The 15,000-nt window shown below is 39.1% G+C and overlaps 1 protein-coding gene across 3 annotated transcripts in view; it reads right to left on the bottom strand.

Annotated features, from left to right (window-relative positions):
- The window catches only part of erbb4b (erb-b2 receptor tyrosine kinase 4b), a 322,434-nt gene that overhangs the window by 139,565 nt on the left and 167,869 nt on the right, over positions 1–15,000 (bottom strand). For all 3 annotated transcript variants that reach the window (XM_085136594.1, XM_085136596.1, XM_085136595.1), the window contains exon 3: positions 5,248–5,434. In XM_085136594.1, the coding sequence (XP_084992720.1) occupies positions 5,248–5,434 (187 nt within the window). The remainder of the gene's footprint in view (positions 1–5,247; positions 5,435–15,000) is intronic.

Genomic DNA, 15,000 nt, shown 5'->3' with positions numbered 1-15,000 from the left:
TGGCTTGTTTCGGGCTTACGTTTAACATGTGCTTCCCCACAATCCACATTAGAGGCTCACAAATGTGACAATATGAATGTCGTCCTTCAAAAAGACGCCCCATCTTGCCCCCCTTCCTGCAGTGGTGAAATATTGAGTGTGACACAGGAGTAATTGCATGGGAAGTAATCAATTAGACACACAATTGAAGGAGACCTGAGGTATGTGGGCTCCCAGGCAAGAGGCTTGGCTGAATTCTTGTGATGTGCACTGGACCAATCTTCTCTGGCTCTCGTGGCAGAATTTCTCTTTCGTCTACTAGTAGTTAGACGGCGAACGAAAATCTTGGGGATCAGAAAAAGGCACCAATTTTATGCCCCCCATTTACCAGTTCCTTGTCTGGGAGAAATACATTAACTCAAATCATTTCCGTCAACGTGCCCCATTCCATCCTTTTCCTGCTTCCCCTGTGTATCACTGTCACATAACACCCAGAAGGACACACTGAGCAGATGATATTGTATGTTCGTGGTCGATTTACACACTCAACAACAGCAGTCGCCTTTGGAGAACAGAGTCAGACTCAAGTGCACAAGAGACTTTTGCATACAGTACAGATTGGTACAAGCATGCATGTGTTTGTGTGAAAGGCATCAGTGTGACAAATCAAGACAGCCAACTAAAATATGATGACCAACAGAGAGCCAAAGACAGGGATAAAGAGATGGAAGAAAGACAAAAAATGGGATAGACAAAGAGAGAGCAGATGGGCCATGAAGGAGTGGTTAACGCCTTGGCGTAAAACACAGGCTTGTGTACATGCATGCGATGAGAGAGGATCATTCAGCAGATGGGGCCTCAGATTGGATGCTTCATTTTGGACAGACGCAGTGCAGGCGTAGGGTGGTTAGAAAAATGAATCAACAACACAAAACAAATCTGAAAGAAATGAAATGAGGAAAATGGAGGGGGGGCAAAATCAGAAAGCTCATCTGTGTTGTGCTCCTTATTGAGGCTGTTATTATTTTGCCAGGGAAGCAGGCTGTAATTACCATGTGAAAGCACAGAGGCTACCCAGGGTTCGTGTAAATCCACACAGAAGTGGTGAAAATGTTTGCCGTAGCAAGAAGGAGGACAGTGCGGGTCATTATGCATCAAAATATGGATAGGGAACTTTGAAAATGTCAGAAGCCAGCTGTATTTAACCTTTTTTCTTGCTTGGACATAGGGAGACGTAAAAAGAATGACTTATTTAATGCTTTTCCTTGTAGCTATCAGAGAGCTCACTTGCACACCCAAAATGCCTAAAAATGAATAGTCTTATAACGGCCAGGACAGTTTTTTGTTCCAGAGGAAGAAATGTCAAATAACACAACTAAACTTTCTGCACTTTGTGCCTATATTTCTTATTCTATACACCCCCGTGCACACACACTATCCTTAACTTTCCCCGGCTTGACTGTGCCTTATATTTCATATTCATGAGGATAACTTAGCTAAGCTTGATTGAAAGGTGCATCAGAGGGAGTCCTATCCCTGCTCAGCCAGAGACGTCCTCCACCCCATCCTCCAGTCCCCTCAAATCCAGAGAGTCCATTCACAGCTCGCGGAGAGTGCACCAGAAAAATCAATAAGTGCAATGCTACAATATACTAGCGACAAATTGATTTCATCCCAAGGCAATTTCAAACCAAGTAGAACTGTGTGTGGGTTTCAGCACCGAAGGGGTCTTTCACTGTACCTTCTTTCGATTAGCCCCTTATGTATTTAATATGTTTTATCCTCTTATATATGTTGCTTATGAATTTTATTGATCATTTTACACTTCCCCAGGGAGCTACTGCAAGAAGAACGATGGGCTAATATGACAGCGACATCAAAGGCCTCGTAATGAATGAGACTGCTTTGGACTCGCTACAGCAGCTGAAGGAAAGGAAGAGTTTGATCTCTGCTGCTTGAAGTACAGGAGCGGGTTTATCCTGATAGTTTTAGCTTATTTCCTTTCTCCGCTTGCGCACAGCCGAATGATGACAACTGCAACAGAACAAACTGGGACACAAGTGACTTGTCTCTCCCCACAGCAAGAGCTTGTTTAACTGTCAGGTCCATCTGCACAAAAAACAGTGATATGATAGACCCTTCAAGACAAGTTTCTTGTTCTGAAGTGACAAGTTTGTATAAAGGTTTTCTAGGGTCCACAGTTATAAACATGATCGTGAACGGCCCTATCTACCCAAAGCTGACATGCATGTACGTGTGAAAAGTTCAAGACACAAGAGGATAGGTCCTTTTACAAGTAATACTATCAAGCTATTTGTGATTTAGGTCACCTCAGTGTCTTATCTCCCTTGATGTAATCCCACACTGACCAAGTGATGATTAAGGCCATGTGGGGTATATTAATTGTTCTTCTAGAGGCACCCGTGAGAGCCATTTCCGATCTCTACATAATATATTTCAACACAAACCAAACCTTTAATCGTTAAATGATTGCATTTTAATAAGAACAAACAACAACCAACATGTTTTTGTCACCACGAAAGCGAGCACAGGGGTGAAACACAAGCACTCATAGTTATGAAGTAGAGCAGATTCTGACCCTGGTTGTTGTGCATAACTTCCCCCTCTACTTCATGGCTTGAGGCCACGGATGGCACATCAAACAGCAGCTTCTCACAGAGAACCGCCCTGGCCTCCCTCCGCGCTCACTTCAACTTGGCACCACAATGGAAAAGGAAGGGCACAGCAAAACGCTATGCTGGACAAATGTAATTCTAAAGTATGGCACCACGTGTGAGAAAGAATAGAAGGCAGAACGTTAACACCCCAGCACATACTGAAACTGCACATGCAGACTGATGGCTGCGTTGTTTCTCGCAACTCTGGGGAACAACCAGGAAAGAACAGCTGAAGACAACAATGAATTATTTAGAAAGTGAATTTGGAAGAGTTAAGGAAGGCACAGTCTCAGTACCATCCTCACACATCTTCATAAATGTCACGAATTGAATGCTAATCTTTCACCAGGTCATTTTGTTCTTTTCTTTTACATTTTTTGAACAAGCCAATGTCACTGTCTTCTTCTTATGACTCAACGTTTCCCTTGGAATTCTTTATATTGTGTCTGTATTTTTTTAGATAGGTAGTTGTTAAATTCTAGTAAATTCTGTGTGCTGTAAATCTAATTTAAGAGCATTCTAATTAAGAAATAATTTTAAAACAACACTCCTTATCAGTTGTAACATGCGTGCATTTTTTGTGGTACTAATCATTCATATATCATTCTTAACGCTTTCCTGTGGATGTCAGACTGCTTTTCATGACAGCAGACCAAACATTTTAGAAAAGTGACAGTTTTTGCACTTGATATTCAATTAGTTTTTCCAAAGACATGTGTACTAGTTTGTCACCTGCAACAGACACCGCCCCAACATGACCCACTTTGAGTAAGCAATTAAGAAAAGTTATTATTGTTTTTATTTATTTATGTTTTGTTATTGTTATTTTTAAATGTAGGCAACAATACAGGTATTCATTATTAATGTCAAAGCTGCTGCAGAACAAGAGCTAACATGCGTGGCAGATGACATTTTTATTGTGATCAACACACAAGCATAGAGATGTGCTGATGCATTGACCACTTAATGTATCTATTTCTCCATCTTGAACATTATCCGAGCTCTCAAAGGTCATACAAACCCTTATTTACTCTTATTCAGCAACCACAAAGTATCGATTCTGTCCAAATCTTCACCCGCTTTGATCATTTGTGATGTTGGATTTAGCTTCAAGATGAGTGAATGGCAGCTTTGATCTTATTTCGAACACACTGCAAGAAAGGTGTGCTGCTCTGTAGTGGAAAAGCTGTGCATCTTTTTTGCGAGTCTAGAGGTTCATTTTGTGCTGACCTCAGGGTCAGTCTGCAGAAGATAACCTTCTAGCACTAGATCATTTTTCATAAAAAGGCAGAGCCGCCCACACAATCCTTTCCTTCTTACTATGCAGTTTATCAGCAATCACTAGGACACAATATTCTCAAATAGATTTCAGGTGGTAACTCATACAAGAATACTTTTTTGTCTGAGCAATAGCTGGAAATGATAAATTAGATGTATTTTCACAACTTTGTCAGATGGTATAATACCCCTTCATATAAAAAGGTGAACTGTGATAACAGCACCCTGTCAGGATAGAGAAAAAAAAAGTAAAGGGTAACCCACTTCCAGCACACTTAAATTGTTTGATTGTGCAATGTGAATTATAAGTGCAAGTATACATACAGTATGCTCTGTGTCTTTGTCAAAAGAGTCAAGCTGCAGTTTACATCCATGGCTGTATGTTTGAGTTTTTTAATCTTGTTTGACAAAACTCCAGTCACGACTTCCATGAGTCATAGTTGAATACTGAATATTTTCAGAGTCACAGGCCTTTAAATTACATGGTGATAGTTTAAAATTTGACATTTTTAAAGTTGTGATTTTTAAATTTCTTAAGTTCCAGAAGCAGAAATAAAAATATATTTTAAGGAATATTTTAAGGAATGACAACTAGAAGATGAGCCTGATATCACAATCTAGGTAAAAAGGAAACATTTCATATTCTATAACTTGTTTTGCTCAGCTAAATATGTCACATGGTGATAGAACCCTTTAAAGTTGACCCAAAGAGTACTTTTTGAAGTTTGTGAATTATCAGAAAACATCTAGACTTCTAGTGTTTGATACTCCATGACTAAGATATTAATGATGGAGTTTTTGTTTTTGAAGCTCGAGTGTATCCATGATATAAATGCTCAAATTTGGTAGCGATAGCAAAGTTATGCTGAACATAAATGGGAATTTGGCTTTAGACTGTGAGACTTGCAATAATTATAAACTTAATTTGGTTGCAGTTAACGCAGGTTAAATGTGTATTTCATGTGCTTTGCATTTCATGTGCTTTGCATTCTTGTACTAAAGGCGTTGTGATTCTGAGGGAATCATTTTGGAGACACTCACTGTCTTTTTCATGGAATGGGCCTCTTGCCCTAACTATTGCTTGCACGGAGGCCTAAAAACAACATAAAATGAAAATATTCCTCTATTTTTATCACCTTTTGTTATAATTTTTCTTAATACACACAACTGATTTTAATGTGATTCTTCTAACTCAACTCTGAATTGTAAAAAATTTATATTACAGGTGTTTTGAAGCTGGATTGTTTTTTTTACTCATTGTGTGTCCATTAACATAAAAAAATGTGAGTAACCAGAAAATAATTCAACTTGCCTGTGAGATTTTTTAGACCCAACTGGCGCAGGCCAAAGTTTCCATCACGTCTGTAATTGAGGAAGATTGCAAGGGAGTAGCGGTCCTCGTATAGCTTGGTTCCTCGGATGATTCTCAAGTTCTCTAATGGCAGGTAGTCAAACTGGTTCAGAGCCACCAACACATAGCCTGTCACTTCCCTGATAGACTGTGGATAGAGGTATGGAAATAAGTGTTAGTGTGCATTTTAAGTGTGTACATGTTGCATAGATGAAAACACTAACAACACATTTCTAGGAAAAAAAAGAAGAAAAACAACTTGTGCTTCTCATGGCGAATGTAAAATTAATTCAGTAAACAAGTTAGTGTAAAGGCAAAAGGCACAAGGTTATCACAGTTCTGTGTTTATAGTGGCTGCATGTTCTCAGGCTAAAATTCATCACATAATATCTAATTGATCAAGAAAAAAGATAACACTGAATTTCTGCAAGAACATCCATTTTAGCGTCTTCCAGAAACTGTTATCAGTTCAAAAACCACTAAAAACTTCATGTTTAGTGTCTGTAACAAATTATATTTTGACAGAAATATAATTGATGTTAACATTGCCTATTTTGCAGTTCAGTATATTCATTGTTATCATATATATTTGGACAATGACACAGGTTTAGTTTACATGTTTACTGAAACATGTTCCAATTGTAGTTAAATAATAGACATGGACATAATGTGTAGACTCTCAACTTTTATTTGGGGGTTTCCACATTCAAACTGGACAAAGGGTTGAGGAGTTTCAGCTCCTTAACATGTGCCACCCTCTTTTTAAAGGGACCAAAAGTAATTGGACAATTGACTCAAAGGCTATTTTACAGGCAGGTTTGAGCAGTTAATTCGTTACATGTATGTTATTATCAGTTAAGCAGATAAAAAGCCTGGAATTTATTTGAGGTGTGGTGCTTGGATTTGGAAGATTTTGCTGTGAAAGACAACATGCGGTCAAAGGAGCTCTCCATGCAGGTGAAACAAGCTATACTTAAGCTGAGAAAACAGAAAAAAAAAAACATCCAAGAAATTGCTACAGTAGTAGGAGTGGCAAAATCTACAGTCTGGTACATTCTACGAAAGAAAGAAAGAAAGAAAGAAAGAAAGAAAGAAAGAAAGAAAGCACTCTGAACTCAGCAACGCAAAAAGACCTGGACATCTGGATGAAAACGAGTATGTGTCTTTATAAGAGGACCCAAATGCAGACCACAGAAGACAAAACTGTACTCTAATTAAGGATGTGGCGTTTATTAAGGCAGATAACAGAAATAGGTAATCCAAAATAACAAAAAACAGACAGTGGAACACCTAAATTGGGGAAGCTAGAATAAACAAACGTAAAACCTGGAACACTAGGAATGCCTTGAGATACCTTGGATTTTAACGAGGAAACATGGAAACACAAGGAGGATTTAGCAGGAGATTTGCAGACGCACCGACAAAGGACCAAGAAAGACAGACAATAAATACACTGAGGCATGACAAGAGTGGAAACAGTGAAACTGCAGTGAATTGGATGCGATGAGACGGGTAAGCAAAACGTAACACACTGAACACAGGACGAGAGATAAAACAAGAAACACTGAGACACAGACCTAACACACAGCAAAGGGGATGAACAAGCAAAGAGGCAAAAGAGGAGACACAAGGAGAGGAACAGGGGGAAAAGGTTAGTGAGCAAGAGAGCGAGCGAGCGACACGGAGAGAGATACAAACATGGAGACAGAAAAACCTAACAGAGAGGAAACCACAAACTGGGGAGCAAGAAACTCAGAGACATAGAAACAACTAAACTTGAGTCTAACTGTAGGACTGGAACTTAACCATCCTTATAATACAAAAGTCACAAAAAACTGGGTCAGAAGATACCCTAACACTGTCATTGTCTGAAAGTGTTTTTAACGGAGTACTAAAAATTAGTATTTTCAGTTACATAATTTGTCCAATTACTTTTGAGCCACTGAAATAAAGGGATTGTATTAAAAATTCTGTAGTTCATCTGATTTTTATACAATCTTTTTGTTAAACCCACTGAATTACAGCTGAAAGTCTGCACTTACATTTAAAATTCACAGTGGTAATGTGCAGAAACAAATATATATGGACAGAAGTTTCCCATTTCTTAAATATCAGTAACAGAATTAGCCAGACTGACCAATTCTAACATCTATTTTCTGTTTAGGTTTTAGCCAAACTCAGGACGGAGCATTTGAAATAATTCAGCGATGGTGGACATAGGTACAATAATAAAATAGATTAAAATAGGAAAGCAAAAGAATAAAAAAATTAATATGAGGACTACAAGACAAAAAACCAAACAAACTAAGTAATGTACTCTAAGCATCTGTCTTCAAGGTCGTTCAATAATGCCAATGAGCTGAGTTCAGGCATCTAGGAGAAGAATTGACTGTGGGGTTTGTGACCTTACTTCAAAACTTGGCACAGGGTTCGGGATTCGTGTCCGGGGCCTGGCCTGGGGTGACTGAGCCACAAGGACAGGCACTGCTTCACACTTTAAATGTCATTTAGGAGGGGATATAACGACTGTCGAGACTTTGGCGAGAAGCCATCCAGTTGGATCTGCTATTGCATGAATCAAAGTGACAGGCTGTGTCCTCTTTCTCCCATCCACCATCATGGTGGCTGTCATTAGCAGACAGGCGGTCAGAGAAGTCTTTCCACGCCGGCCCACTGATGCTGATAATCAACAAGTCTGTGTGTGAAGTGCTGCTGCAGCTGATGTACTGAGCTGAAATAAGTCCTAAGGAGGGCCCTGGCAGTGTAGTCATGGCGGCTGACAGCTGTCAGAGAGCATGGCCATCAGCCACCAGTAAGTAAGCCACAGTCGCAGCTCTGTCATCATTACCCAGCTGATTACCATTAATAGAAACAGACAGGCCTTGAGTGTCTGTGTACCTATGTGAGTGATTGATGGGGACGTTACATTCAGTATGTCTCTGAATGTGTTTATCAATTTAAAAACTACCTGGAGAAAAAAGGACATAGCGTAAACTTCTTTGTGCTGATGAAAATATCCAGTGAATTAATAGGAGCAGTGGTGGGTTTGAGGCTTCAAATGTTGAGGAGCATTATGATGGTGCAACTAAACTGACATAAATGTACATTTATTGATTTGAATCAAGAGTATGTGTACATAGAGAATATATTGAGCTTTTTTTCAAGTGAGTGTATGTAGTACTCTTTGCCTCCATGTCAACACAGAGTTTGGCAAGGTCTTTAGATGAGTCACATTCACTCCACTGAGTTTGAAGGTCTTTTCAACCCTGCTACAAAACCAAATATGCGGCACTCTGTGTAGCACAGTGACATAGCCTTGGACACTGCCATATCCAGGTACTCTTTCTTCCTCACAGAAGACTGAGGGCAGCACACAACAGCAAAAGCAATCATCTCTGGCTGATTAAATTTAAGCATATGCAGTAGCTAATAATTACTTCAAGGCACATACTTCACGGATTCCTTTTATATTGTATTTTCTGAGGTTGTTCGTTGTCCCACTCACATAGCTGTCGTTTGTTATTTTCAAGCCACCAAATCGATAGCTTCGAAAGTGCAACACTGCAAAGGCAATAAAAAGAGGGAGAAGGAAGTGGCAGAAACACATGGTTTCCCCCCCACAGAATGTTTGTTCAATAATGAACTGCGAGAAAAAAAGGAAACAACTTGTAGTGATTACAGGCTCTTGCTGAGCTAATGGCCGAATATGCTCTGTGCGTGGTCACTTTCATTAAACACAGATCAACAAAACAAGCACCCCTTGGCAATACCACTGGTGCAGGCCAAGCGCATAGTAAAAGTACTTCAGGGAGACAAGCACCTGGATTTCAACACGTTTTGATGCATAAGTTCCCAAAGGAGTATATCTGTATATAACATTCAAGAAGCTGATGTGATTATCAATGCAGACTGCACAGGTGCCGGTGCAACAGTTTTTCTATGTCTATATTAGCGCTAAATACAATGATTTGCATTATGCCCTCAATTTAGCTACAGTGAAATTAGAGCATTAAATTACCTGCTAAATATAACACCATGACACAATGTTGTCCTGGATTTCTACCAATAAAAATAGCTCTTCAGTGTGTTGATAGGTGTGTGGGCCACATCTTCCAGAAATCTAAGTTGTAATGGTCTTTGCATGCATTTTCAGGATTTCTTTTTAATCTTAACACAAGTAACACAAGTAATTATTTATACCAATGCATCATTACAAATTCAAAGGGGTCAGTGCAAACTGTTGATCATCTGCAATCTCTTAAGTGAATAAAGACAGCTTTTTTAAAAAAAAAGAGATTATGTCTACAGTTGGACGTCAGACTCCCTCTAGCAACTTTTCAGTTCATCCAACCACACACCCTACATACCTCCTAAGAGATCAATGCATCAGGATCTCAGCAACAGTGAACAAAAAAGACCTAGAGAGCCAGATTCACTAGATTAACAGGGATTTCTCCCTCCTCCCTTCGCTGGAGCATTTGTGAACGGAAGTGTGGCAGCGGAACAAAAACCTCACTTGAGTCACTGAGACGTGCACAGTTTTGAAATTGAGTCCTTCAATCCCTGACTTCTAAAGGAAGAGAGGGAGGTTTGGGGGGTAGAGTCAGTGAAGGAAGGAGAAAGAGCAGAAGATTTTCTTCCTGCACACTGCAGGAGAAGCTCAGACGAGTGGACTGGGCTAGTCTTACGTATATTTTTACGCATAATTAAAAACATACCTGTTCCAGGTCAGAAGAGACAGAGTAAACCAAAAGGTGTGAGGAAAAGGTGAAATGTTAGGCTGCGGGTGGAGGACATTGGCACCATTAGCATGTTTGAAGACACTGAACACACGTTAGCATGATTGCCTCTCATTTCCATACATATTGAGGCAAAGATATGTGCTCTGCAGGGCTGCGGTCACTGAAGTCAGATACACAGAAGTGCACTGGGGGTGGGCTTAAGGTTTGCATTGCTAAGCCTCAATCCTCTATTTCCATATCGGTTGCTTAAATCCTCTGCCTGAGCTCACATCCACATTTGTACACAGACACAGAATCGGATGAAGTGTCTACAAATGTAAGTAAGAAAACCTCCTGACTTTTTCCAGGAGATCACCTTCAGTGGAACTGGCATATAATGGAAATATTACTGGCTGGCAGTTGTCCCATATTGCTTTACTACTGTTTTGACAATAATTTCTGAAATTAACTCTATTGTGAATGAAGGCAAATGACTTCCTAAATCGGTTATAATATGATGTTGCGACGCCATCCCATTAAGTGGCCCTGGTGAAACTGATATCCTTTTTTCATTCTCAGCCTCAGAAGTGTTGCCATGCCAAGTGCCCACCTACAACCCACCAGCTCCTCAGTAATACCTCAATCCTTCTGGAGTGGCTCAAACCCAATATGAGCCACTTCAAACACCTGCAGGTGATACTGCCTTTGATGTATGTGTGTATTTGTGTGGAAGTATGCACACCAGTGTATGTTTCTGAATCACAGAAGTAACTCTTATTGCCTTGGCAAGTTGATTAGGATGACTCATCTTTGACGATGAAGAGAAACTCTCACTTGTGTTTCTTACACCACTTGTCTTATGCTTATGTGTGTCTGCGTGTGCAAATGTGTGTATCTATTAGTGTGTGTGTGCCTGTGCATGATGATGCCTGTGTGGCTGTACAAAGACATTCTTGTGTGAGATTAGACAGATTTTTCTGTTGTTAACTGTGGTAACAAAAGCCAAAAGAACAAGTGACATGAAAGATTTGAAACCTTTCTGTTGGCGTTCCACGTCCTTCATTTGCCTCTACAGTGGGAGAATGCCAGCTGTTTTCTAGGAATACTACTTTACTCAAGCACAAGTGAGGATTTTAAAGGGGAAATATTATATTATCTTTATAACAAAGCAAAAAAACTAGTTTAAGTGTACTGAAATAAAAAAATCACAAAGTTACAGATAATTTTATGACGACTGAATGCAAGATAAAACATCATAAACTGATATTTGTTACTAACAAGTGTGGGTTTGGCATGTGGTTGATATTTGGACTGGCTGTTGCTGGCTAATGAGATTGGCAAGAATGGGTGACTTTGAGAAGTCCCTGTTCAGGGTGATGTACAGAGAGGCAATGTGTAGTACTCAGTTGGAGTGTCATTGGTTGCGACAGGATGACAGTCGACTTGTCAAGCATGATGACAAAAAAGCCCTGTAAGGTGAATGCATCATTGACAGAATACACCATCCTCAAATTCTGAAGGAAAGAAAGGCTAAACAGTGAAACAATCATATGAAGAAAGAGAAATGGATTGAAAAACAGTAACGCATAATGTATGAAAATCGAGTACACGTACGGTTTCAGTATCTCATTTTAATCCAGGAGAGCCAGGATTTCTTAGAAAGCATTTTCATAATTCTATTTGGTCTATGGTGTATTTTCAGGAAAAGTGGTTACATAATTAGAAAAGAAATCTCTCACAACTTTCTTGACAATATTGGCATTGAGGTGTCGAAATCCAGGCCTCGAGGGCCGGTGTCCCTGCAGGTTTTAGATGAGTCCTTGATCCAACACAGCTGATTTAAATGGCTAAATTACCTCGTCAACATGTCTTGAAGTTCTCCAGAAACCTGGTAATGAACTAATCATTTGATTTAGGTGTGTTGACCCGGGGCGATATATAAAACCTGCAGTACACCGGCCCTCAAGGCCTGGAGTTCGACACCCCCGGTTTAAGCTTTCACAGAGGGAACTTATAAGATGAGGCCAGCTTATTTCAATTTCCCTTAAATGTGGCTATCATAGGTTTGTGCCCAATCCTATATTTTACATACTATGCCATCAGGGCAAGTGTCTTGAGCCTCTTTCAGTTCTTTCAGAACTTTTATATATACACAATTAAAATAATTTAGTAGACCCTGGATAGGAAACTGTGATGTAGCAAAACTAACAGGTCCACTGCAATACCCTATCTCTGGTTCTAGTGTTTTAAGAGGGTGTCAGACTAAATTGTATCTGTAGCCTTATGATTTCCAGGCTATTGTGCTACAAGATCTGAGAACAATGTGAATGTGTAAAAAGCACAAACTGGGCTACCACAGAAACATATACAAAAACAAGTATGTATTTATTCATCCTTAATATAAGATCAATAAATATAAAGCATTTATTTAAATGCAGCATTTGAGGACTCTTATGCTTCTTTTTTTATCTGGAATGTTTTTTTTTTCCATCTGTATGAGACACGTGATTTTCTTAAAAATTATTATGCAGATTTTTGGTCAGATACTGATTCAGATGTTTGCGGTGTCTGAACAGACATGAAAAAAGGGACATATGTTAGACTGTTATAACGTCTGCCTTTTATTTTTGTTCTTATGGACAAAGCAAAAGGTTCAACTTTCCTGATGTAGTAATAGATGGAGGTGGCACATTTGGTCATGTCTCTCAGCTTATCTAACTCACCTCCCTTAGTCAAAGCTCACACAACAATCATGACACAGTTCTTCTTGCTTTCCTTAGGAAAGTAAACCGAGAGAAAATCAATATCAGTCTTTTATTTCCTTTTATTTTTCACGTTGTCTTGTTTTCATCCAGTATATTGACTGTGTTACACTAAATAATTATGTAATGAACAAGTTAAATAAAAATGACCTTATTCTGGGTATGTTCTGATGCAGATGTCGGGCATATTGCAGTTATCAGTCATCAAAACTGTGAGATCAGTGTTTCTGCCAGTTGGTACTTTGATCAGATATGATACCGACTGGCTTTTAACATAATTAAACACAAAATTAGTATTTCTGAGACTCACTGATTATCCTAAAAATCAAAAAGAATAAAATATAACCAAACTTGTGCCACAGTGGCCAACTAAAATACTATTACTGTTTGCAAGTGTCATGGAAAGTCAGTGCTAGTTTACCATCACTGCTCGTGCTGAAGGAGTCCTGCTTTCCTGAATTTTGGCCAAGTTAAGGAGCTACAGCAACAGCTCTGATTAATGTTTGCTGTCATTGCTTTCCATTATTATTATTATTATTTTTAAGCATTAGACTTTTGAGCCAAACTCATTTACAGGGTGTAATAAAAGTCCACAAAGACTTTGCAATCCCTGTAAAACATTTTACACCCACCTGTTCAGTTTAAAGCAACTCAGTACATCTGTTCTGCCACTCAGCAGCTTACTTTTAAGAAGCTGATGCGTTTTCAGTTTTCATTGTCTAATAGCTGTGATTTCACTTTATGTTTATCACTGAGATCATAATTGGGGGTGGTGATGTACTGGAGTGGATTTAAAATATTTTCCTCTATTTTTCTTCCTTCATTTATGTTAGTGAACAATGCATTTAAAAAAAACAAAGAGCAATGTTGAATTATTTATTAAAAATACATTACTGAATTTTATATTGGGTAATATATAATGTCTATCTTTAGTTTTTAATCTGCTGTGTTTACTGAACGCTCCTTGCCTTTCATGGACTTGTGGGCAGGAAAAAGTATACACAGCCACACATACACACACATCCATACTCTCTTTTGCTGTCTCTCATCATGGCAGTCTTTCCCATTTCACCTCCCTGACAGTTCCTGAATTGAGCTAGAAAGCCCTCTGTCATTAAGAGCGATTCTCACCTTTTGGCAGGGAAATGAATAGTGTGGTGTTCACCTTATCCTATGCTATGAGAACCATCAATACAGAGTGTGCAGAGAAAGGCATATAATTCATGCTACCACTTTCCTTCAATACCTGTTTAGTTAGGTATACTTTATATAATTCCTGTAATTTGGCCACTGCACTATCATTTAGGGGCAGTGGATAGCGGAAATATGGTAATACAGTAGACGACCATCACTTTTGCTGTATAACCTTTGACAGTATTATTGAATGTTATAAGGAAATGTGCAGAATAAAAACACAAACAATGGGCAAAATCAATATTACAACTGCCTTTTAAAGGTTTATATAAAATGTGCTTGTATAGTACAAAGTCTTCAAAGCTTGGTGGTAGACAGCCTATTTGTACTTAGGATACCCTTGTAAAGGTGTCCTCATTAACTTTGATTAGCTTAATGCTCTTCTCCAGTTGTACCTATAATCGAATGTTGTGTACTTGACATTTTAAATTGCAATGCAAAGCTAAGGAGCAGGCAGCATCAATTTCATCCTCCATTTGTCTTCCGAAGCCTACCTTCAGAAAAGAGATAAAGACAGATAGAAAATGAGAGCAATGAAGTGACACCACTTCCCAAGAGACAAACTTGCGACTCCATCAGAGCACTGGTAATGAGTGGACTCCAGTGGGGAATTCTCCAAATTGACTAATTTGTAATTGATTCACTGCATTAATTACCGGGCTGGTTACGCCTGTGTCATGGTTAATATTGTGCTGATCTGACGACGTTGGGAAGCCCGTATGCATTGGGATTGTTCGGGTGAGGCAGCCATTATTTAATTATGCCACACATATCTGCCGGTAAGGCAAGACTTAATCCGAGAGTAATCACTTGCCCACACTCCCCTACAAGGATGTGTGGGAGGAGGGTGCTGGGGTGGTAGGTAGTCCTGTAGCCCATGGTTAGCTCGTTAATCGAAAATTTTAGGTTATGAAAGTAGAAGGCTCTAAATGTCATTATTGCTGAGGTGCTAATTATTTAATTGCAGTGACACTCAAAATAAATCCCTCCTTTGGAAATATTGACAGCAACTTAACCCATTAAACATTACACATAAA

This window comes from Neolamprologus multifasciatus, chromosome 16 (genome assembly GCF_963576455.1).
Source record: "Neolamprologus multifasciatus chromosome 16, fNeoMul1.2, whole genome shotgun sequence".
Taxonomy (NCBI): Eukaryota; Metazoa; Chordata; class Actinopteri; order Cichliformes; family Cichlidae; genus Neolamprologus; species Neolamprologus multifasciatus.
This window is presented reverse-complemented; position numbering and strand designations above follow the sequence as displayed.